The 24360-nt window shown below is 42.4% G+C and overlaps 1 protein-coding gene across 1 annotated transcript in view; it reads left to right on the top strand.

Moving 5' to 3' along the window:
* Positions 1-24345, top strand: part of CLEC11A (C-type lectin domain containing 11A) — a 35987-nt gene extending 11642 nt beyond the window's left edge. Inside the window, exons 2-4 of the mRNA XM_081970825.1 lie at positions 4429-4642; positions 19956-20147; positions 21301-24345. Coding sequence (XP_081826951.1) covers positions 4429-4642; positions 19956-20147; positions 21301-21701 — 807 coding nt within the window. The 3' untranslated portion in view covers positions 21702-24345. The remainder of the gene's footprint in view (positions 1-4428; positions 4643-19955; positions 20148-21300) is intronic.
* Positions 24346-24360: the final 15 nt, after the last annotated feature.

The raw sequence follows: 24360 nt of genomic DNA, 5'->3' as shown, positions 1-24360 counted from the left end.
CAGTAAATAGCCTTTAACAACAGACAGGTTATTTCTCTTATTATAATACATTTTGAAATCAGACCCCACAGGCCCCTAGGGCCACCCCTTTACACCCAGTTCAAAACCTGTTTGATTGTTGAGCCTGGCAGAGTGGTGGGCAACGTCACTAAGTGAGACAAACCAGTCTCTAAACAGTCAATGCGAAAAACTGACATCTCAGGGGGTAGGGTTTGCGAGTAGTTCGTCGGTCCTCTTGTTGACACCAGTCACTTCCAGCCCCAGGGCTTCGAACCAGTCCCAAGAGGCTCCGCAGGTTTCCGCTGACTATTGTCACTGGGAGCTGGTCGCTGAAGTTGTTGAAGTTCACCCGGAAGGTGCCTTGGCCCACGATGGGGACCCGGTTCCCCTGGTAATCGCAAAGGCGGTGTCAGGGGTGCATAGATGTTGTTTCTTCAGGCTAGGGATAGCCTGCTTCATCTCGCATGGAGAGCCCTCGATGAGGACTGTGACCTTCAGCTTCTTTCACCGCCTTGTGTGGGCTTGACTGATTGAGGTGTGATGGTGACTCTGTTGTTGCCCTCTGAGCACCGTGATGGTGGCTGCCATGCCCCTTGGTCGGGCTTCTGCTGGTGGGTAGGTTGGCTTTGTGGCTGCCAGGTCGTTGGGGGGAGCTTGCTTTGGAAAACCTTGGTGATGTGCCCCTTTTGCTCGCAGCACTGGCAGATCGCGTCGGGAGACAGCAAAACAATCTGGTATGGTCTCCTCTGCAGCTAGCGCAAGGTGAGAGACGTGGTTTGAATTTGCGCGCCGGCTGGGCATGGCTACTGCGCATGGGGCTGCTGTCATCTTTTTCACCTTCTCAGCTCTTGGCCTCTGCAGCCTTGCGATGTGAGTGTGCGCTCTTCCGCAGGTCCTGTGAAGCGCCCTGGTGCTGCAGGGTTTCTACAGACTTAGCGGCCAATTCTGATGCCCTGGCTTCGTCCAAGACAATTTGCAGAGTGAGGTCAGACATGACAAGTAACCTCCTCTGTAGTTTAATGTCCTGCAAGCAGCAAATTATGCGGTCCAGAATCAGCTCGTCCAGCTCTTGGAATTTGCAGTACGCGGCGGCCTTGCGAAGTGCCGCAATGTACTCATTTATCAACTTGCCCTCTTTCTGGTTCCTAATGTTAAACTCATGCCGGCGAACGTGCTTGGACAGCTTGGGGGCATAGTGGGTCCTCAGCATCTGCTGGAGCATGGACCAGGTGACTGATTGCAGCGGTGTCAGCTCAGAGAGGTCTTTCACCGCCTCGAACACTTCCTGGCCACAGTATTCGAGGAACATGTTCTTCTTGCGGCCTTCAAAAGGCCCATGAGGTTGTTTGCCTTGAGGAAGCAGTCAAATTGTTAGCATGTACGAGTCCCAGTGCTCTGTGACTGGGTCATACGGAGTCGGTGGGGTGTGCATGGCCATTTTGTGTTCAGTTTTGAGTTTGCCGCTCAAAAATGGCTGCTCAAAGCCACGCTAAGCTCCAGGCTGGATATACTTGCTGGATTGCTACACTGTTTTTGGTTCGCCTAGTTGCCTTCCAATCCCATCCTCATCACCAGTGTTAGATTGGGTAATGGATAGGCATACACAGGCTTAATGGTAACAACAGATCTTTATTAAGTACAACAAGTGAGAACAATCCAGCGAAGGTTGAGTCTGACAGCAACCCTTTTATAGGGAGCTTTCAGACCCTTCGACCAATAGGATTAAACCTATGTTCCCACCGGAACAGAGGACCTTGTTGGAAATCATTGTAGTTAGAGCAAGTATCTAACAGTAACTATGTTAGTTAACAAGTTACAAAATCCATGTCATGTGCCCCTCATAATCCCACATATCATAATTTGAATTGGTATTGACTATAGCAACTGTCTCACTGGAGAAGAGCCTAATTCTGGGAAAGATCGAGGGCAAAAGAAGAAGGGGTCAACAGAGAATGAGGTAGCTGGATGAAGTCACTGAAGCAGCAGGCATGAGCTTAAATGGACTCCAGAGGATGGTAGAGGACTGGAAGGCCTGGAGGAACTTTGTCCATGGGGTCGCAATGGGTCGGACACGACTTCACAGCTAACAATAACAACACAGCAACTGAAAAGAATGGTCTTTCCACCTTTGTAAAAGACCACAAAAGGAAGTGTTTTTTGAATCTCACAAAATCAATCTGTAAATGTAGTTGCACAAGGGGTGGATTGGAAAGAGTAAGATGGGAAAAGGCTCTGAAGCAGTGGAACGAATACAAAGAAGAAAAGCCGAAGTTTCATTTTCCCCCCCTGATCTTCAAGATCAGTGATGGCAATCGTATGAAATGCATGCCAAAAGTGGCATGCCACAATGTTATGTGTTGCATGCCAGCATTCACCAACACCTCACAAGAACTATTTTCCTTGTTTTAGTTACCAAAGAAACTGAAAGAAGCAAATACAAAGAATATACAAACCTGCAACACCCCCCACAAAAAAGCTTAAAATGGATTCCCACCATATCAGCACACGATCTATCAATTTCAGAACTATGATTGAAAGAGAGAGCAACTTGCAAAAATGTTATAGGAGCATGGCATCTGCACAGTTCAGCCATTTCCCACTGCTTCATGAGACAGCTGTTTACACAGCAAAAGCTCATTTTCAAGACACAAGGGTAGAGGATATCTGCAACTTCAGGCTCCAAAATGCGTGGACAATCAATGATCAAGTGAAACCATATTTTTGTTTGATGAACAAGAAGTGTGTTGAATTATAAATAAATATCTAAAGAATTGTTTTTCTTTTGTTTGGGAGGTGTGTATGTTTGTGTTTATTCCAGCAGAACAGGGGTGAAATTCAGCAGGTTCTGACAGGTTCTGGAGAACCAGTAGTGGAAATTTTGAGTAGTTCAGAGAACCGGCAAATACCACCTCTGGCTGGCCCCAGAGTAGGAAGGGAACAGAGATTTTGCAATATCCTCCCCCTGCCACGCCCATCAAGCCACACCCACAGAACCGGTAGTAAAAAAAAAATGAATTTCATCACTGCAGCAAAGTCATGTTAAGCATTTTTCAAATTCTTGATGCACAGGCCAAAAAATTTCTCAACCTTGGAACTTTAAGATGTGTGGACTTCATCTCTCAAAATTCCTCAAACAGCATGCGCTGAAATCCATACATCTTAAAGTTGTCCAGGTTGAGAAAAACTGCCCTGGCTATTGGCCCAACTGGAAAAGGTAAGTGGTTTTAGTCAGTTGTTATCTAGGAGAGGAGATGAAAGCTAACTGATGATGCCAAGCCCATCTCAGATTTAAATATATAAGCATATGGCCTGACAGTGGTTAATAAGTCTAGTTTCCCCTGGGTGTAGGTATGGCCCATTTTTTCTTAACATCAATGGGTCTTTCATTGTGCAGAAATATGATTTAGTTAGTTATGAAAAAAAATAACCTACAGCGAAGAGTTTTTTTTAATTTAAAAAGACCAAGTTATGCAAAGCAAACAGTACAACCAGAGCTATGGTAACAGAAGAATCGTAATTGCAAAATAGCAACCAATATTGAATGTGAGTTCACATATGCACCCTGGTGCCAGCCTGTCTTTTTTTTTTAAATAGAACTTTAGGGCTAAAAAACTGAATCAATCAATAGAAGAATGGCTGTATGTTTATCAATTGCAAATATTATAAATAAACATTTTGTATTAAGCTATGGAAGTACATGTTCCATGTTAGAGCTTGTAAATCCTAGCGATATGAAGGCTCCCTCCCCAAACTGGAGGAGATTTCTCCTTTCCTTTCCTTTCCTTTCCCTTCCTCCCCTTTGCTTTCTTTCCTTTCTTTCCTTTCCTTCTCTTCCTTTTCCTTCTTTCCTTTATTTCCTTTCATTTCCTCTCCATTCCTTTCCTTTCCTCTCCCCTCTCCTCCCTCTCTCCCTCCCACTAAGCCTGAACAGTGACCCAAGAGAAATACAAAATATTGTTTTTAAAAAAAGGAAGAAGAAACTCTGGATTTTTTCCTGTTTTTTTTCCTTCTGTTCTGTTCCGCCCACCTCCCATGACTGTATTTGGGAGAGAGAGCAAAAAGGCGGGGGGGGGGGGAGAGAAGGAGAGGGTGGGAAGGAGTGTGTGTGTATGTGTGTGCGTGTTTGGAATAAAGCAGAATACACAAGTTGAGAGACAGCCATCTTTACCTTGTGCCCAGTGGTGGGATTCAAATAATTTAAGAACCGGTTCTCTGCCCTAATGATTTATTCCAACAACCAGTTCACCAAACTGCTCAGAAAGTTAACAACCGATTCTCCCGAAGTGGTGCGAACTGCCTGAAGCCCACCACCGCTTGTGCCCCTCCCAGCAACCAGTTTTACCTTGTGCCCTTCCTGGATTTCCGAAGTGGGGAATGCCATGTGAAAATTACTTCTGTAACATTTTTTTGTGGATCTTCTTTCTGAAGCATTTGCAAGAAGTCTTGGAGTTGTCCGAAATGACTGACCAAGAGGATGCCCATGAGGTGGTGTTGACTGAAGTGAAGGAACCAGATGGCAAGGAGAAGCTGGATGAAGAGACCAAGAAGGAAGAACTTGAAGAACAGGTGCTGCAGCCCACCCAGCCATGGGTGGCATCTACAGCAGCCCCATCCGAAGAAGAGGATAGCTTCACTTATGTGTGTAAGTAATGCTCAGCAGCGAGGCCACCTCTCTTGTCTAAGACATCCTTTCTTTCAGAGGGAATCTTTAGTGCAGCATTCACCAACTGGTGGTCTGTAGACCACTGGTGGTCTGCAAGAAAATTTTGGTGGTCCACAGAAAAATTATTTGTATTTTTTATATTGCACTAGATCAGGTGTCCTTAAACTGCAGTCCCTGGGCCGGATATGTGCAATGAACATTTGTGTTACTGCAGAGAGTCCCCACTTCTGGGTCTTTTTGTGCGGGTTGGAGGGGGGCCGAAATCCCGACTCTGGGTGTGCTTCAGCCTCCTGGTGCAGGGCTTTGGGCAAAGGCTGGAGGGAAGTGCCACTGATGGCGAAGAGCTGGAGCGCCTTGATCCAGTGGGACTGTACCATGGTCTGGAACTGGCTGACCGTCTCAGCCCACTGAGCCCCCAGGCACTGGCACCTGGCCTTGCACTCCTGCAGGTCTTCCCTCTGTTTGGAAAGCCTATGCTCGCAGTCCTCAGTGAGGTGCTTCTGCTGAGTCTCCTTCTTGGTCAGTTCCAATCTGAACTGAGCCAGCTATTTTGGCAACTCTTTCTCGTGGTGGCTGCTTAGCTCCAGAAACTCCTTCCTGTTGGGGCCTTAAGGAGCCCAGATGGGCAGGCGAGGAGTGGTGAGCAGAGGCTGGCAAGGCGCCCTTTGGTGTGAGTGACATAGAGTTGGCCATGTCCACTCAGTCACATGACCAGCTTGCCACACCCACCCAGCCGGTCAGTAGGTAGATCATATTAGCGGGATTTAAAATTATGAATTTAGTGCTCCCTGAGGCCCAGAAGGTTGGTGACCCCTGCTTTAGTATACTTTGTCCCAGAGGATGAAACAGGTGTCTCTCCTGCTTTTAAAAGACAATGGCTTATGTTAATGGAATATAATAAGTCCTGTGCATTGTGGCACTGAAATGGAACTTCCATATTTAAGAGCAGAATGATTCACTTTATTTTACATGTGAGGCAGAGAGGGCTGTTGCCAGGCAACCAAAATAGTGCCCATTCACAAATGAGAGAGAATTATTAGTACGTTTGGGATACTCTGCAATTTGAAGAATTACAGGAAACTTTGAGGTGGAAAATTCTCCAAAAACACAGGTCTCGAGGTCGCTTGGTTGAACCATGCTCAGGCTTATAGAAACTTGACTATCAAGGAAAGAAATGGAAAATGAGGAGGGAAATGAAGATAATGGGAATAATGAGGCCTATATGCTTTACCATCGTAGTGCAGAGTCACAAATAACCATTCACTATAGCTTGTGAGCTTTATGTTGAGGCTGTCCTAGACTTATGACCGACAATTAGATCCAGAATTTCTGCTGCTAAGCAAGATAGCAGTTAAGTAAGTCAAACCCATTTTATGACCTTTTTTAGAAGACTATTAAGTGAATCACTGCCATTATTAAGTTTGCCACATAGTTAGTAAGCAAAATCTGGCTTCCTCTCTTGAGTTTGCTTATCAAAAGCCAGTTGGAAAGGTTTGAAATGGTGAACACATGAGCCCAGAATGCTGCAAGCATAATAGATACATGCCAGTACAATCATATGACACTTTTTCAGTGCCATTGTAATTACCAATGTTTGTAAATTGAGGACTAACTCTGTAATCCAGCAAAGCTTCACCCTCAGAATCAACATGGAACATTGAGAAAAGTGGGGATCACCATGAGCCAATCAGCATTCTTGCTAATCAGACAGTCAGAGAATATAAAAATTGTGATGCAAACAGTGCTGTGCTTCCTGAGTTAATACAGCTGCTGCTGCAATAATTTAACCTTAGTCCTGCAACACAGAGAAATCAAGGGATTGGGGGAGGGATCTTCTATATTCTTTTAAAAGAAAAGAACACCTTAATTGTTGGTATAAGGGGAAAGCTGCCTTGAGTATCAAGAAGTCATTCTTCTTGTCTATAAATTATCGCTTGAAACTATGACCATTGCAGGTTGCATATTTTGCAACCAAATGCCTTTCTCGGTGGTTGTAGTCATGGCTATGGAGTTTACTATAAAGCCTATAATATATGATTGTTTGGATAGTAGGCTGCAGAATGTTTCATTAGATCCCAGAGATGGGAAATAGGATGAGTCAATAGTTTGATAACCGTTGCTTATGTACCTGACCATGTTGTGTAGCTTGTAAAACTGGCTCGAAGATTGAAGACTGGATTTGTTAATACTGTAAAAGTTCCTGTTTGATATTTATTGGAGCAAAATGAAAAAGTATGGCCGAGAGACTGCAGATGGCTCATTAGCAGGGGAGTCTGCAGCAGGAAGGCAAAAAAGTCAAGACAGCAACTGTAACCATATGATTAAAGTCCCGCCCTTTCTTTAACTTCACCTTTGACCTTTTTGTCCCTTCCTCTTACAAATACTCCTGCCCCATCACGATCCCTTCTATGGCACCCAAAAACCCTTTCAGAACAGGTAAGTCTGCATCTTATTTGTTGCAACTTTTTGCGTCTGGGGCAAATGTATTCTTCAAATGTTGTGACTGTTAAGATACCCATTTCACTTTTTAAAAGTTTTGAAATCCTTTCCCAGAAAAGGATCTGGCCACATCTACTCTTGGAGCTTGGTCCTTGGAGAGCCATACAAAGCATGGCACAGCCCTTGGGGTAACAAGAAGTTGTAGGCTGTATTGGAGAGGCTCAAGATTGGAAATGGCAGGTGAGATCAGGCTACACTTGCTGTAAATCAGAAGATGGTTTGCTCCCAAGCCCTGCAGAGCTCCAGCATTGCCAATCCTAAAAAGATTATTTTGAGGTTCGAAATGCACCATAATTGGATTACAAGAAAACATACCTGGCTGCCAAACAGAGGTGGAAACATACCAGAATTGCCAGGTTGGTGCAAGGGCAGACTCTAATGGGTCTTCAGAACAATCCCATTCCTAATTGGTACAAACATTGACTGTAATGGCTCTTCTCATCCTTGTCAAGATTACAGAATGCAGGATGGAAGTATGCAGTTGTCCTCCTGCCTGAAACATGTGGATAGCACCATGTTGGGAAATGCAGTTCTACAATTGCGTAACTTCAACATGAGCTTCTTCTTTTTATTAAATAGATTGTACAGCATTATTTATTTAAGCATCCTCTGCAGAATCACTGGATTTATTCCAAAGAGAGACGGCTTTGCATCTCAGCTGAACCATGAACTGATGTGAGAACTGCTACTGTGCCTTCCCTTAGCAGCTATTATGAGTAACTAAACACATCCACTTTCTCAAGCTTCTCCTTGCATTTGTCTTATGTCTCCAAATGATGAATTGATATTTTTCAAAGCCATCACTTTCTGGTTTCTTCCTTACCCTCAGGCATATGTGCCAATGACATTTTGCTCAAATCAGGGATTGCGTAGATGCAGAATTCTTGGTTTTGCCTTGGAAGCTATAGTAAACCTACCATAATTCCTCCTACCACTTTATATAAAAAAACACCCTAAGCTTTGAGCTGTTTACTGCTAAATGAGCCTGCACCTCTCTAAGGTTCAAAATCACAACAGTAGTCAAGAGTTTTGATATCTCTCTAGGAATAAGATTTGCTTGTTTCAAAGAACCAGCTAAAATGCTTGTGAGGATTAATGAGAAAGGCAGGAGTGTGATAGTATTACATTGTCTTTTTTCCTCACCATTTGAACAGAGTGTGCACTGAACCCCTTTTGTTTCAGATATACTGCCATGCTGGTGTTTCTTTTTTTAGAAATGCAATTGCAACTTGGTTGGCAGCATGTAGAAGAAGTACAACACAGCATCTTCTGTATTTTTAATGCAATCAAGCAGCACACATCAATATATAGTATGGCAATGGCTGTAACTCCTGAGAGACACTTGAAGGTTGAGTGTACTTCATTCTTGTTAGGACACACATGCTAGGAGGCAGGAGAAACAGAAGATCATATTGCTGTTTCAGATTCCTCCAAAAAATTCCAGTAACTGGATGTCTATCTGTCTGTCTCGGTTTGCTGGGTTGTTACCAACCAGCGAAGCACAGTACAGCATTGTAGTTTCAGGATATCATTGCCATATCATTATACTTTCTTTTAAACACACTGGAAAATAAGTCGCAGTTACACACAAGCATTTGTTTCAAAATAAAATGTATGGCTTACATACCACAAATCACACCTGCAAAGAAAGTATGTGCTTATGTTGCCATTTCAGATTTTTTCCTGAACCTCAATAAATTGGGTGAAAATTAACAAAGGGTACTAGAGAGGATTAGAAACTGGATTGATAAAATACAATCTTATCAAGATAAGGACTCCCCACTTTCATATGGTTATTAAGAAAACCGGATCTATCCATGGCATCAAATATAAGTTGAGGGAGATTTGACTTTATTTTAAGGGCAATTATGCACAGCTGTATGGCTACATTACTACATAAAGCAAGTACTTGCAAGTACCACATTGATACACAAAACAAATACCAAGGGGGAAATGTTTTCTTAAAACAGTATAATATCATTGTATCATGAATTATTTTTGTCAATTGGACGGAACAGTTGTCATGAAGCATGTCTATATAAAGGATCAGGAAAACAGGCATGTTTACCCTGGACAAGAGATGATTAAGAGTTAAAATTAAGAGGCAACCTGAAAGCGACATCGCTTAAAGCTGCAAAGCTTGAGAAACTGCTCTAGAAGGTAGGACAAAAATGAATGGTAGAAATGGCAAATAAAAAAAGCAACTTTCAATTAAGCTCCAGAAAACCTTTCTTAATAATAAGTGCTGTTTGAAACAATTCATTGGCAGGTAAGGAATCTCCATGGCTTAGCTAAGAAAAGAGGTTGAGCTGAAATGAGCTGAACTGAGTTAAATTGGTTGAGGCAGAGCAACCATCTTTTTCTGACACTGCAGACGCCAAGATCATGGTCTTGAACAAAGGTTGGACTGGATAAGTGGTGGAATTCAATTTTTTTTACCACCGGTTCTGTGGGTGTGGCTAGGGGGTGGTGGTCATGTGACTGAGTGGGCATGGCCAGCTCGATGTCACTCAAGCCTCCGCCCAGTCACATAACCACCACCCCCGCCACCAAACCACACTCACAGAACCTGGTAGGGGAAAAAAATGAATTTCTACCTATCTACCTGTTTTCTGCCCAGGCCTGGCCTAATCTGTCAAAGGCTTCTTTCTGCATACTGCCCCACTCTCCGTTCACCAGTTTCATTTCCACTCCTTCAGAGGCCCCGGACTTAGCCCCACTTCCTCCCCTACAACAGCCTCTTTCTTCGGGCTTACCTTTCTCCCGTGGCGGCTGGTTCAGACACCGGAAGGCAAGCTCTCTTTTTCGGTGCGACTGCGAGAAGCCCCCCAGCCGCAGCTGACTGGAGGCTGCTGAAAACTACCAGAGATCTCAAACACACTGAAAAAGTCACTGGCGTAACTGCCTTGTTCTTCGCCCTGGCCACGCATCCCATTGCCTGCTGCTTCACTTTGCTTGGACTTGTCTGGGCAAATCCCTCCAGCGCGGCTGCTCTGGGGCAAGGCTGTAGTGGGGGAATGGCGCATTCTCCGACCTGGCCAAGGTGGGCAGCGGCTCTGGGACCTCAGAGAATGGCACGTCCCTGGCGCCCCAGCCCCTGACCCAAGGCAAAGGGCGAGAGAGCAGCATGCTTACCTTTGGTGAGCTGAGCAGAGTAGACGAGGGGTGGAGGTGACTGGCGAGCGATTAATTGGGTCACGTAGCAAAGGCAACATATATAGGGCTGGGATGGGTGGGGCGAGTGTCCAGGGGGCGGGCGGGCAGGCAGGGTGAGAAGTGAACAGCGACTGGGCGGAGTGACCTAGTGGCGACCGGACAGGGGGTAGGGCGAGTCAGAGGCTACTGGTTCAGCGGACCAGGTCAAATTTCCCCAACCATTTTGCCCGAACCGGTGTGAATTGGCTGAATACCACCTCTGGACTGGATATCCTCAGAGACTCCTTTTGAATCCTAACATCTGTGAAATAATCCCAGAGTGACAGAATAAAAGTGCACGTTCCTGGACTTCCGGTTCCAGATCACGACGGGCATGCTTTGCTCGCCCCGCGTGCTCTTGGTGGGCTCCCCCCTGATCGGGGGGGGCACAGGGAGACTCGTAGGGGCCCCTGCCGAGGGGGCAGCTAGCGCGGGGTCCCCTGTGTCGGCGGCGGCCGTGGGGGGGCTCCCTGCATTGCCCTAGGCACCAGGAGGCAAAAGAGGAGGCGCTTCTCTGCGCTTTCGCGTTGTGGCAGCTGGGCGAGATTGACGATTTGAAGGCTGCAGCTGCAATGTGCTGAGGTGGAAATTCCCCCCCATTCCCTTTTTTGACTGAGGAAAAAAAAAAGACTGCCAGCTTTTTAAAAAGAACGTTCAATCCGTTCCTGGGAAATGTGACTGGAGGGAGGGGGGTCTTCCCCCACCCCCTTGGATAAGTGGCTCTAAACTGCTCTCTGTCCCCAGAGGAGGAGGAGGAGGAGGGAGAGTGCTGGAATGAAATCACACTCATAGCAAGCAGCAGATTTCTCTTACTGCAATTGTGAAAATGAGGTGATGATCTGTCTTTTTGAGAACTTTAAAAACTTTTGGTCTGTTGCCTTCTGATCCTGGTGCTGGCAAGGCAAGATGGCACACTTCCGTTGTCTTCATGTACTCTGAAATTTGACTCCACCCACAGAAATTGCCGGCATTTTGTCTTTATCTCCGGGACACTCAGAAATATCTCTTGATACATTATATTCTGGACTTGGAACAATGGATTTTGTTGTCTGGATTTAAACCTTAGAAAAGGTCTTTCTTGGTCTGGACTGCCAGCCTCGTGATCTCTCTCGGCTATCCACTTTTACAATTGCTTTACACGGACATTTCTGAGCTCTTCTTACTATAATGGCACCAAAAAGACCACCAGCTGGGAAACCAGGCTTTGCTGGCTCTGCCCCAACATCCTCAACGTCCAGCCCCAGTGGCCAACAGACACTAACATCTTTGTTGCAGCCCAAGCCCCCTGAGGAGGACCTGACCCAACAGATGTTCCAAAAGATTTTAAAGGGGCAAGAGGACTTGAAGAACCAACTAAAAGAAATGAACGAACAGCTCAGAGAAAACCAGAACCGAACAGCCCAAAATACACAAAAATTGGAAGCTTTGGAGGAGGGGACGGCTGAGATGAGGAGGGAGGTGAGGGGGGCCCAGAGGGGAAACCAAGAACTTGAGAACCAGCAGATAAAAATGGAATTTGAAAGGATGTATTTTTTCCTTAGATTTCAAAATGTAATTGAGGCTGATGATGAAGATTTGAGGGAAATTATGACAAAGCTACTGGCTGAATATATCAAAAAAGACAGACAACAGCTGGGATGGGAGATTGACCTGGTCTATAGAGTAAACTCAGCATACGCCAGAACACATAATGTTCCAAGGGAGGTCCACATTAAATTTCTTAGAAAGATTACAAGAGATGAGATTCTGAGTACACAAAGGGGGCAAGTGGTAAAATATAAGGATAGAGAAATAGCCATCTTGAAACAAATCCCAAAAAAAGTTAGAGATAAAAGAAAAAATTATTCGCTCTTAGCGAAGAAACTATACCAGAAAGGGGTGTGGTTCAGATGGCTCATGCCAGAAGGTATGCTCATATTCTGGGAGGACTCTAGAGTTAGAATTAACACAATTAAGGAGGCCGAGGTCTTCATGGAAAAAAAACAAAGCCCTCCTGGAAAAAGCTGATGATACCACACGGGACATACAGGACACGGGAGGTGCTGAAGCCTTGCTGGTGGGGGAAGAAGAGGCAACACCGAGAAAACTTAGATCACAAAAGTGAATTAGAAAGACATTGCAATTGCTAATACAGAGAACTTTTTCTGTTTGATATAAAATAGATTGAAATTATTTGAAGACAAAAGGTTAAAATATGCTGACAAAATATTGCTAAGTAGTAACAACTTAATGTATTAATAAGTGAAAGTTATGAGAATTGGGGGGAGTGCCATTTCCTGCATAATGTAGCTGTCAAAATTTGTAACTTTATCCACCATCCCTTTCCCTGAAATGTTTTTGTAAAACCAATAAAAACTTTGTTTGCAAAAAAAAAAAAAAGAATAAAAGTGCACGTTCTTGTGCTTGTAAATGAGTGTGCAGAAGAGGTATCTGTGTCTGCTCACTTCAGCAAAAGGAGGAATGAAGGTCTCTTGCTCTGTGGATGAACAGCTCATACATTTGCCATCCACTCTCTGATCCATAGCAGTTCTAGATGTCTTTAACATCTGCCTGCTGTGTGAATTCAGCCTGCAACATAAAGTGATGTACTTTATCTAAATCAGTGGTGGGATTCAAATTTTTTTACTACCAGTTCTGTGGGCATGGCTTGGTGGATGTGGCAGAGGAAGGATACCATAAAACCTCCGTTCCCTCCCCACTCCAGGGGAAGGTTACTGCAGAATCCGCATTGCCTCCCGATCAGCTGGGACTTGGGAGGCAGAGAATAGATAGGGGCGGGGCCAGTCAGAGGTGGAATTTACTGGTTCTCCAAACTACTCAAAATTTTCACTGCCGGTTCTCCAGAACTGGTTAGGACCTGGTGAATAAATGCCCAAAATCCCAGGCATTTCCTGCGTTTCTGTTTTGTAATTCAGACGTTTTACTGTGTTTGAATGCTACTCGCACCCCAAGGAATTCTACAAGCCCCACAACCCTAGACTGGCTTGTGGCTACTAATACACCCTGATCTCCCAGCTGTGGATGATCTCAGACATCATAGGCTACAAGTGCAAATGATTTGACCAGGTACATGTTCAAAAGACAGAACTCTCCACTTATGAGAACATATTGGAAGGCAAAACCCAGAAGGTTGTTTCTGTCAGCATAGAATGTCACCGGAGAAGATAGGAAGGGAGCAGGTGCATAACTTTTTCCCTAAGCCAACTTCCATCTTCTCCCCAAACCCCTTTTCCCATCACTGGTTCCAAACTCTTGAAACATATGTTTACAGTAGCCTCCATAGGGTTTATAAAAGCCATGAGAAAAAGCTATAGATAAAAGCATTTGACGCCAAAAGGAGGGATGATTTTTACCCATCTATCTCCCATTTTCCAGCTGAAACTTTCACCAGAAGAAATAAACGTTGAGGTCTGTCCTTCCTGCCTGAAATGTAATGTATGTTTCCTTGCTCTTCATAAACAAGCTTGATTTTAATATTCAGATCGGTTGCAGCTTTCCTTATCCCAGAAACAAGACATTTGAAGGCTGCTTTTGCTGTTTTTCTGTTAAGTGTGAGTTTAAATGCTGGGTAAGGGCAAAAGGTAGAGCAGCACCACATAATGGACCATCAAGCACAGCAGAAGCAGGCAATTCTCATGGTTTCTGAGTGGGATTGATTTTTTTCTTTTTAAAAAATGCTGTTAAGCCCATTTTAAGGTTATATAACCAGTTTTGTGGGTTTGCTGCCTCAGAATTGTAAGAAAATTGAAGTCATATGATACAGCTGGATATGGTATCTGCAGGCTGAAAGTACCAGTTCAAGAGCTGCATGGCTATAGTTTCTTAAATTGTATTTTAGGAACTGCCTGCCCTTAAGAATGAGTTATGTGTTGCTTTGTCTCAGTAGATGAAAGGTATCAGAGGCGTCAGCGTTGAGCAAAGGAACTTCTTTCTCCCTCTCTGTGCTCATAGCTATTCACCAGGGACAAAGAGAGAGAAAGGGTTTTTTAAAAAATCATTTGTGTTTAAAGTTGTCATCAGCAGCTGCTTTCTTCAAGTCTATCCGTGTGTATGGAAAGCAACACAGAGATGAATTGAGATATAAAGAGGGCTTAAGGGGGTTAAGCTCTTCTTTTTCAAGAAGCTCTTTCAGCTCATGCTATGCCTTTCCTCTGTACAATGCACACAAACACACAAAACATGAGCTATCAAATCTGAGCCACCAAAAATTTCACTAAATGGAAACAAGGAAGTTCGTTTTCTGCACCTCATTTCTGCCACCTTGAGATTGTCCCATTTTTGATGGTCAGGTTTGGTAACCCTAACAACGTGCCCCACATGTGCACTTCCAGAAGAAAAAACAACAGTGTTGTGTTGGATTTAATTCAGCCTCTAATTTTTAAAAGAAGGAGCATGCAGTATATATAAAAAGGGTGTGGATATAGCTACTAAGGTTTTTTTTTAATATATCTTTTCCTTTTTTAAAAAGGGAAGATTATTACTAGTTGTAGATTCATTTTTTTACTGGCTTCTATAAATTTCTTATCCAGGGAACATTTTTCAGCATAAGGGGAAAACACACGCACACACACAATATGTTTAGCTGTATATGAAGCAAAATTAATCTCTGAACGCTTTACTTAATGGCTGAAATGAAAATTATTGTAGGAATATAATGAGCAAAGAAAAGGCATTGTCTCCTGTTTTATTTCTGCCCAGACTCCCTTCCAGGGTCTGAGACTGCCTTCTTATAAAACAATATATCTGAGTTTTTGTTCAGCTTTCACTCATAGTGGGTAGAAACCCCACATCTTCGTGTTCAACTGTCAATTGTATTTTTTTAAATACAAACAATTGGTTGTGAACCCAGCACATAATTAGGACATTGGAGTCTTGCAAGCATTTCACCAATATTAGATCAATAATTCTAACCACATCTTTGCACGGCAGGCTAGTATTATTGCTGTATTTCATTTAGAACTCAAGATAATGTGTATGATTCCTATTGTCCTGGCTCCCATTATCCGGTCCATATTATTCTTACAGAAATCCATTGAAATAGTTTTAGGCAGCAAGAGAGTGAATATCTTAAATTGTTATATTGGCTTTTGTGGATGAGGGGGGATTTGGATCTTGATCTGTCCTCACTTCAGAGGAGAGATATACCGAGTGCAGAACCCTGAGAAGTATTCTAGTAAAACTGTAACTGTGACTTAGCATTAACAAAACTTATGACTAGCTTCACATTTCACAACCAGCCAGAGTTTATCTGGTTTACTGAAGAAACCACAACTGGCTGACATGAACTTACTAAGCATAAACTAAGCAAACCAAATTATGACTTAGTATAAGGATGAGACCATGGAAATATTTGTATGCGATCATTTCTTTTCAGAAATGTTCTGCAAACCATTATTTTCATTTAAAATCAAATGGATAAATGGAGTAAGATTTTAATTTTATTTAATTGATGAAATCTAGGTTTTAGCTTGCTCTTATTTAGTTTATCAATTTAATGCTGTCTAATCATTACGAGTGGATCCTGGACCAAGTCCCTTGTTGGGAGAGGGGGCGGTCTAAAAATCTAAGAAGAAATAAATAAGTGTGACCCTTATCCCCAAATGTGTGCGGAGTATATTTCTATATAAATGTATGTGAATAAGTGCAGGGATAGTTCATCTGATTAGTTAATCACTTTCTTTGCTATTATGTTGCTCAAACTTTTCACAGTGAAAGATGAGACATAATACAATAATACTCGAACCCTAATCTAAATATACAGGGTGTAGCAGAAGTCAAGGCATAGCCCAATCAAAATATGTTTTATGATTTAAAAAAATAGGGTAAAGATTACCATCCTTTGAAATGTTCAAAGGCTGTGCATCAAATATTTAAGGAAGTTTTTTTTTTATAAAAATGCAACCAATTTGAACATTTAATGTATAGTACTTTATAGAATAAATACTCAAGACAAACAAGCTAACAGTAAACAACAACCTAATCAAGGAACCGCCAAGACCACTTCCACAAATATTGACAGGACAAGCCAGTAGTATATACAATGGGAGTAAACTCACTCCATACTAGCACTGATGATATGACCTAGTTTACCTGCAAGAAAACAAAGAAGCTCAGCGAGCACTAAGGACCCCACAATTAATAGAATAAATTGTTCATGGGGCATGACTTGGGGTATGTACCGTATGTAGTCGTTGACTTAAAACCACAACTGGGACCAGAATTTTCAGTGCTAAGCAAGGCAGTTAAGTGAACCATGCCCAATTTTGAAAACTTTTTTTTTTTTTGCCATAGTTGATAAAGTAAATTCCTGCAGTTATTAGGTGAATCTGGCTCATCCCAATGACTTTGCTTGTTGGAAGTTGGTTGGGAAGGTCATGAAGGGCAAGATCACATGGTCCCGGGAAGCAGCAATCTTTACAAATACAAACCAGTTGCCAAGTATTTGAATTTTGATCACATCACCCTGGAGATGCTGTGATGGTCATAAACGTGAGGACCAGTGGGTTTTTTTTTTTTTTGTACTGCTGCTGTAACTCTGAACAGTCCTTAAGCAGTCTAAGTCTGAGACTCTCTGTCTTCCCTACTCCCTCAAGTGTCTCATTTTGTTTTTTTAACCAATGGCTCATTCATTATGTTTATGCACGACTGGGAAATGCACATAGACACTGTTCCTTATAGCAGCCTAATCATGCAGGTAAAGATAGAAGAAAACATGGAATTGGGTTGCCCTGCATTTTGCATTAGTGCTCAAGTTACTGGGAGAAAAAGGTGATTCTTAATGAAATTGGCAAGCTAGCCTACTTTCCAGCTATATTTTACCCCTCTTATTCTTGTTTAAAATGTATAGTCGCAAAAGGTAAGGAGGTAGTGTAATCTGAGAGCTGTCCATAGCAAGAGAGTTTATCTGCAAGCGGTGGGTTCCTGCAAAAGCAACTGGTAAATTGAGCTACTTAGGATGCCACATCTGTTCTAATCCTGATTTGATTTCAAGCCAATTACATTAGTTAGTGAAGCATTTTAACGAAATTTTCTGAGAATTGCACCTTTCACATTTTAGATTTACATATGTTGATGAGATAGAAAAATTCAAGGATAACACTCTGTGACTCTTTATTCCTTCCTTAAGTTAAAGGTTAATCATTTTCTGACACTAAAGGCATCCTGCATCTAATATGCACATTTATAAAAACATAAAATGCATTGGGGAGGGAGTAACTTATTGACCCTGGAGAGAGATAATTTAATCCTCTCCTTCCTTTCTATATGGAAGGATCTGATTTGTATGAAAATCCTTTTTTTTTTACTGACTTTTTTTCTCTTGCTCCTGCTCTTGGTATTTAACTACCCCTTTCTTTTTATATTTCTATTAGCTATTCAATACATTCAAGATAAAATCCCCATGGCATCTAGGACTCATCACATATCTTGGATGTCCTACAACTGCCTTCTCTTTCCCACCTATTGCACAATGAGGTACATATAGATACAGGGATCAGATAGTATCCTCTGTTAGCCAATGCATCTTCCCAGCTTGCCTGCTCAACTGGAATTGGGCTGTCTGTAATGACAATTTGACGATAACATGATCTATAGCTCAGTTAAGGGATATTTCACTAACTATGTGGGAAATGGACCTCACCTTCTTAGCAGTAGACCAATTTCTGTTAAAGGAATTTGACTCAGATTAGTACAGACAGTTTTCACATATAATTTATGTAGGAGTAGATTATGTACCAGGACATGCCATAATTTTTGAACCAAGAGTCACACTTTGTCTTTAGATTGCACAAATGTACTACAGAAGCTTCTGGGTAGGTGCCCACCCACATTGGACCACAAATATATCATGGGACGTGAAGTGGCATTTTTTTTAAAATAGTAAGGAGTTGGTCCAGCTACATGACACCACCTAGCTGACTCTCTAAAACGTTAAACAGGGATACAATTAGTATTTGGATAAGAGATCACCAGAAATAGATAAGAAGTCAAAAGATAGGGTGGTCCTTGCTTAATGATAATTTGTTTACAACCATTCAAAGTTAAAATGAACACAAAATGGGTGCTTTATAATCTGTAAAGGACTCTAGTCAACATAACTGGTTGTGCTGCCCCTCCATGGTCATATGACCATGTCTGGCAGATCAGCTTTATGATTGGTTGCGGCATTCCATGGTTACATGACTCCAATTTGCAATAGGTATTGCCAGTTTCTGGTTTTCAAATGGAGTCACTCAATGACTATGGCATTCAATTAACAACCACGGAGTTCACTTAAAATGGTAGTATTTTCTAATAACACAAGAATTATAAAAGACCAGAGAATCACTTCTGATCAATAGATACCTCAACTTCTGACTTCAATGACTTACCGCTATCATTCTAGGCTCAAACTCAGTTGTAAGTTAAGGCCTATCTGTATCCTGGAAAAAGGCAATACCAAACTGCTTTGGCATCACTGCCAAAAGAACTAGATGGGTGTATGTGTGTTATCTGTAACTTAATAATCTTGTCATGTGATGATTTTACAATGGAGGCGGAAATTGTTATATGAAGGCAGGCTAAAATGTAAATCTACATGCCAGAAATTCTTCAAGAGTTGCTGAAGTACTCCCTGTAACTAGCTGTCCTTATGCCACTTTCTCTTGTTGTTATGTCCTCCCCCTCCATTTATGCTGTATTAGGCAACCCATGACCCCTTGACTCACTGCTTCAGAGATCCTTTCTTATCAAATTCCTCAATGCCTTCAACAACGGCAGCTTGTAATGTACTAGAAAAATTCTTTAAAAATTCAGAGACCTTTGAAGATGTATCTGTCTTGAAAGTAGTGGATGTTGAACTGTGTAGCATAGTCAAGCATCAGTTGACTATGGTAAATATTTCATCATATTTTTTTGCTATGTCTTTATGATAATGTTAAGCCATGTTTTATAAAATTTGCCAAATTTCAATTTTATCGGAGTTGTGCATCTTACATTTTAGATGCATTCTGTAAGTTAGTCCATTTGTACTACTTTGGTTCAAAAGGTTTTGACCTATGATGCACCATTTCACCCAGTTAAAGGTTACAGGAACAAGAGTTTTAGTAGTATATGTTGCATTGCAATTGGGTTTCCCTGTTTTCTGATTATGTATATGATTTTTACAGAATTTCAATCATGCTGTCCAAGGCTTCCCTACAGACCATTTAGCCTTATTAGTGCTGGTGATTGTGGACATTTTGTCTACTCTTTGTCCAATGTTACCTGGAAAAATAGATTATCAGCAGGAGAGCAAAATTAGTTGGTTGGTTTCAGAGTGATTCCCCCCTCCCGTTAATAAATAACTATTTGGTTTTTAAAGAACTGGAAAAGTGGATATGGCCTGGGATTTAATTCCCTGCATAAACGTTTCTCATCTGATCCTAAAATTCTTTAAGAAGATCCAATCCCTCTTCCCACTTTCCATTTCTCCTTAGTGTCCTTTTCCCTTATTTCTGATTCACTCCTGATGTATTCTCTTTCCTAGGTAAGATGACTCTAATATCTCCTGGTTTTCAAATACTTAAAAATGGTAATTGCTTTCTTCTCTTTTTCATTCTTCCTCCTGATGCACAAACAGTATCACGACTGAACAGTCTCGAGGCAGCGGTCCACCGTCTCAACGTGCAATTCTATCACATGGATGTGCGAGTGTCACAGTTCTCCCAAGGTCTGGCTGAATTGAAAGGGGGCCTGGCTGAGGCTAGTGAGTCACTTGCCTCTCTGAATGAAGTTGCCATACGCAATCAGAAAGAACTTGGACGCATTGATGGTGAGGATGGAAAAGGGAGTGGAATCATTCTCACCCTCCAATTCTATAGCAATGTTTCTGAATTTCAGTTCCCAGAATTCCAGCCAGTATCTTGGTTGGGGAATTCTGGGAGTTGAGGTCCACTCATTGCTGAGACTGAGAAACGCTGTTCTATAGGATCTGCATTACAACCCAACACTTAAAAGCCCAGAATGGAGGAAAATTGCACTAGCAGTTTGCATGAAATTAATCCCAGCAACAACAAATATGGTCAAGCTGAGCTTAGATCTCCAGGAGCATAAGTGTCTTTGATCTTCAATCTCCAAGGAATGGAGGACACTGTCCAGAATCTTTGGAAATTGGAGATCACCCTGAGCGCTGGTTTCAGTTGCCAAATCCCTCCAAAAGGGAAAGCTTGCCACTTTATTTTACATAAAGCAGACATCTTACTTGAAAGAATCAGTTATAAGTACTGCTCAGGGCTTGCTGATCTCCGCTACCTGCTGAGACAAAAAGATCAAAGAAAAGGTTATTCAAAGGGTTGGCTGAAATGGCGCATGAGTTGAGAGAACTAAAAGAAAGAATCTGGTTTTCAAGGTCATTCCTCTGCTGTTTTGTCCACTTTACTGTGATGCAGTTGTGAAATATTGGGCTAGAATTGATTGTGGAAAAACATGTTTAGATTCAGCCACAGAAAGTTACTGGATGACTTGGGTCTGATCATCCGTTTTGCCCAACCTATTTCACAGGCTTGCTGCTATGTGGATAAAAGGAAAGCCTTATAAAGAAATAAATCTAGCAAATAAATTAATCATTGCTTATTCATTTCCCACAAACCTTTGTAAAATTCATAGGGCAGGGATCTGGCCCTTTGCATTCTATACATCTCTAGGCATTCTGTAGCTAGTGATGGCATATAAAACCACTAAGAGCCGTGGTGGTACAGTGGTTAGAATGTAGGATTGCAGGCTAACTCTGCCCACTATCTGGAGTTTGATCCTGACAGAGTCGACTCAGCCTTCCATCCTTCTGATGTCTGTAATGAGGACCGAGATTGTTGGGGCCAATGTGCGGATTCTATAAGTCAATTATAGAGTGCTGCAAAGCACTATGAAAAAATATATGTCTAAGTGCTATTGCTATTACTACTAATCACTATCTTTGCCCAACCCAGGTTGCTTGCGTGGCCGGCGCACTCAAACTAAATGCTTCCTGATCTTCAAGCACTTTGAGGCCTATGATGCAGCCCAAAAACTTTGTGAAGCCAGAGGAGGGCATTTAGCCATGCCAGTGGATGATACCGAGTTGACTGTCCTGCGGCGCTATCTTTATGATGCTTTTCAGCCTTACAACTGGCCATCCTGGGTGGGCATCCATGACCGGCGTTCTGAAGGGTTGTGGCTTTTTGAGAATGGCCAACGTGTCTCTGTCTTTGATTGGTACCGAGACCATCTGGTGACTCAACCCAATGGTGGCATCCGTGAGAATTGTGTCTCCCTCAGCTCAGATGATGGCAAATGGTGGGACAATGACTGTGAAAGGCGCATGTATTACATCTGTGAATATCGCCTCTAGTGTTCTATCCCTTTTCAATGCTTAGTCCTTGGTGGTTTTGGTTGCATTGGTGCCCTTTCACTACTAGCCTATGGGTGCAGTGACAGCTAAAAGTTCTGGATATTCCACCTGTCCCCAATTTTATACATGGATCTATTTGCTTCCCTTCTTCACCTGCCATAACCCGCCCCCCCCCCCAGCGTAATACTCTTCAAATGTAAGGAATGGCAACTTCCTGGTATTTTTGTCAAGATGAATTTTTCTGTACTGGGCAAGTTTTAGTCCCAACAGACAGTATTTCATTTAGAAAGTAGCTGTATCCTAAAATCTGCAGAGAAAATGGGAATTTTAAAAATTCTTTCATTAAAGTAGGTAACATGTTCAGTGTCTCAAAGGGTTAAGCCATGTTTTGTTTGGAAGCCTTGAAAAAAACTAAAAAGGACACTAGAGGCCATCCTTCTTTGGCGACATTCCTGAATCACTGGCATGCCCCCTACGGGCCACAAAAGACATTTTTTTAAAAAAATGCCGGGCTCCTGGTAGTGATGGTAGGGAATCACTTATTTAGCCCTAAGCAAATAGAAAAGACACATAAAGTGCCTCTTGCTTCTTTTTAGTGCGTAGTAAATCTGCAGTAACAGTTGAGTAGGAAATCAGTATTCATTACATGCCAAAGCCAGGAAAAAAGTCTAGAATCTAAATCTGTATTGAAAATCCTCTCTCTACAATACTGTGTTCAATGACAACATGGAGATAACATAATCCATTCCTCATTGGATCTGTTCAGGAACTCAAACTTAGCTGGGATCATTGTCTTCTGAAGTTTTAGCCCTTTGTCCTTACCACAGTTGACTGATCCAGGCACTTAGTATTAGCATTGGAAGAATATATCCTTCTTGGAGCTTTTTCCCCTACAGCCCTGCACTAGTAATTGCTGTTCGGATGAAAAAGGTTTCCATCCTATGGGATTTGACCCTGCAGGACTGCATGCAGCTCCTAAACCCGTGATGGCGAACCTATGGCACGCGTGCCACAGGTGGCATACGGAGCCCTATTAGCCAGCATGGCAGCCCTCAGCTCTGGCATGCAGGCATGATTTATTTTGCCTTCCAGAAGGCTGGGGAGGCCGTTTTCGCCCTCCCAAGGCTTCAGGAAAGCTTCTGGAGCCTGGGGAGGGTGAAAACTCCCACCTCCCATGGGGGGGGCATGCATCGTATTGGTGCATGCATGTGAAGGTAGGTGGGCACACGTGCGCGATAGGGTGCACACAACCTTGGCACACCTTTAGAAAAAGGTTAGCCATCACTCTTCTAAACCCTTTTGAAAAAGCTGCCTCCAACTAAAACATCTAAACATCAGCCCTGGAGTTCTGACCTTTTGAGGCACAAAACGAAATGTGGGGTACAAAACACCATGCAACATCAATAAAGAAATTGTCCTAAACTCTCCCTTAAACCAAGGAGGAGGTCGGAAGGAGCAGGGAACATCCATTCGTTTGATTCAGTCTGACCTACTTTGTACCATTACCCTACCCTTGAATGTTAACACTGCCAACCCAACCATATGCCATGGCCATATTAATGTGATGACTAAATTTCCTTTTTAAAAGTTCTACATACTAAAAGAGGTTACAACCGATTCTACATTTCTCATAAAGACTGAAAGTAATGCAAGGATTCACAGCTTTCTGAAAGCAGGATGAGTAACAGATAACTTGTTTCTATTTAATGCAATACTCCAAGAGTAAAAGCAAAATTATGTTGGGAGTTGAACTCTTGATGACTTACTTGAATGCATTAATGTGGTTGATGTTTCCCATTTCTATCCCCCTCCATTGTTTGCTGCTGTCTTCTACTGGGATATTTTTTTTCCAAACTCCCTGTCATTCAACAGCCCTTGACTTTCTAGGTGACATCCCTCTGAGTATTAAGTACAGCCAACACAGCTTAGCTTTCTAAATCAGCCAAGGTTGGTTAGGTACTGTCACCTGCTGAGAACCATATTCTATTAGCTGTATCAAATCAGGGTCATATGAAGAAGGATTATGTCCAACAGTTGGTGGGCCTCATATCACCCACCAGATGCTACCAAACTACAACCTCCAGGAGCAAGGCAATAATGGGACACATTAAGAGATGCTATTCACAACTTGTAAAAAGCCCTGGGTACCAACCCCTGCAGCTTTAGTAATAGTATTTGTCCTGGCTTAAGCATTAACTCTCTTATGGCATTGGCCTCTATAGGGCAGCCTGGCTTCCCTTTTGGCACTAATGAAAAAACAATGGCTACTAAATACTCTTGATTCTTAAAGGGACAGTCATGAACAATCTACCAGATGTGATCTGCAGACAGGCTATTTTTGGAACTGCTACAAGGCAGTTCCATAACTTCTATTATTCTTAGCCAATTTGAAATGTTGGATGAGACTAGCAACTAAAGACAACAGAACTGGATTATAAAGTCAGAGGGTAATGCCTTATTCAAACAAGGCTAGAGGGGGATGTTTTCTCGAGTTTTTAGCTCTACTGCATGCTTGGTTGTTGGTGCCCTAAAGAATCACCATCCCTATTACAATCTGGAGAAAAAAATTCTTCAGTCTTCCCCCTCCCCCACCTTAGCACAAGATGCACCATCTTTTTAAAAAAATAAAATGTCTTTTATTGTTGTTCTTTGAATTATT

The sequence above is a fragment of the Natrix helvetica genome (genome assembly GCF_964273705.1).
Source record: "Natrix helvetica genome assembly, chromosome: Z".
Taxonomy (NCBI): Eukaryota; Metazoa; Chordata; class Lepidosauria; order Squamata; family Natricidae; genus Natrix; species Natrix helvetica.
Note: the sequence above shows the minus strand (reverse complement) of the source record. Positions and strands in the feature narration are given on the sequence as shown.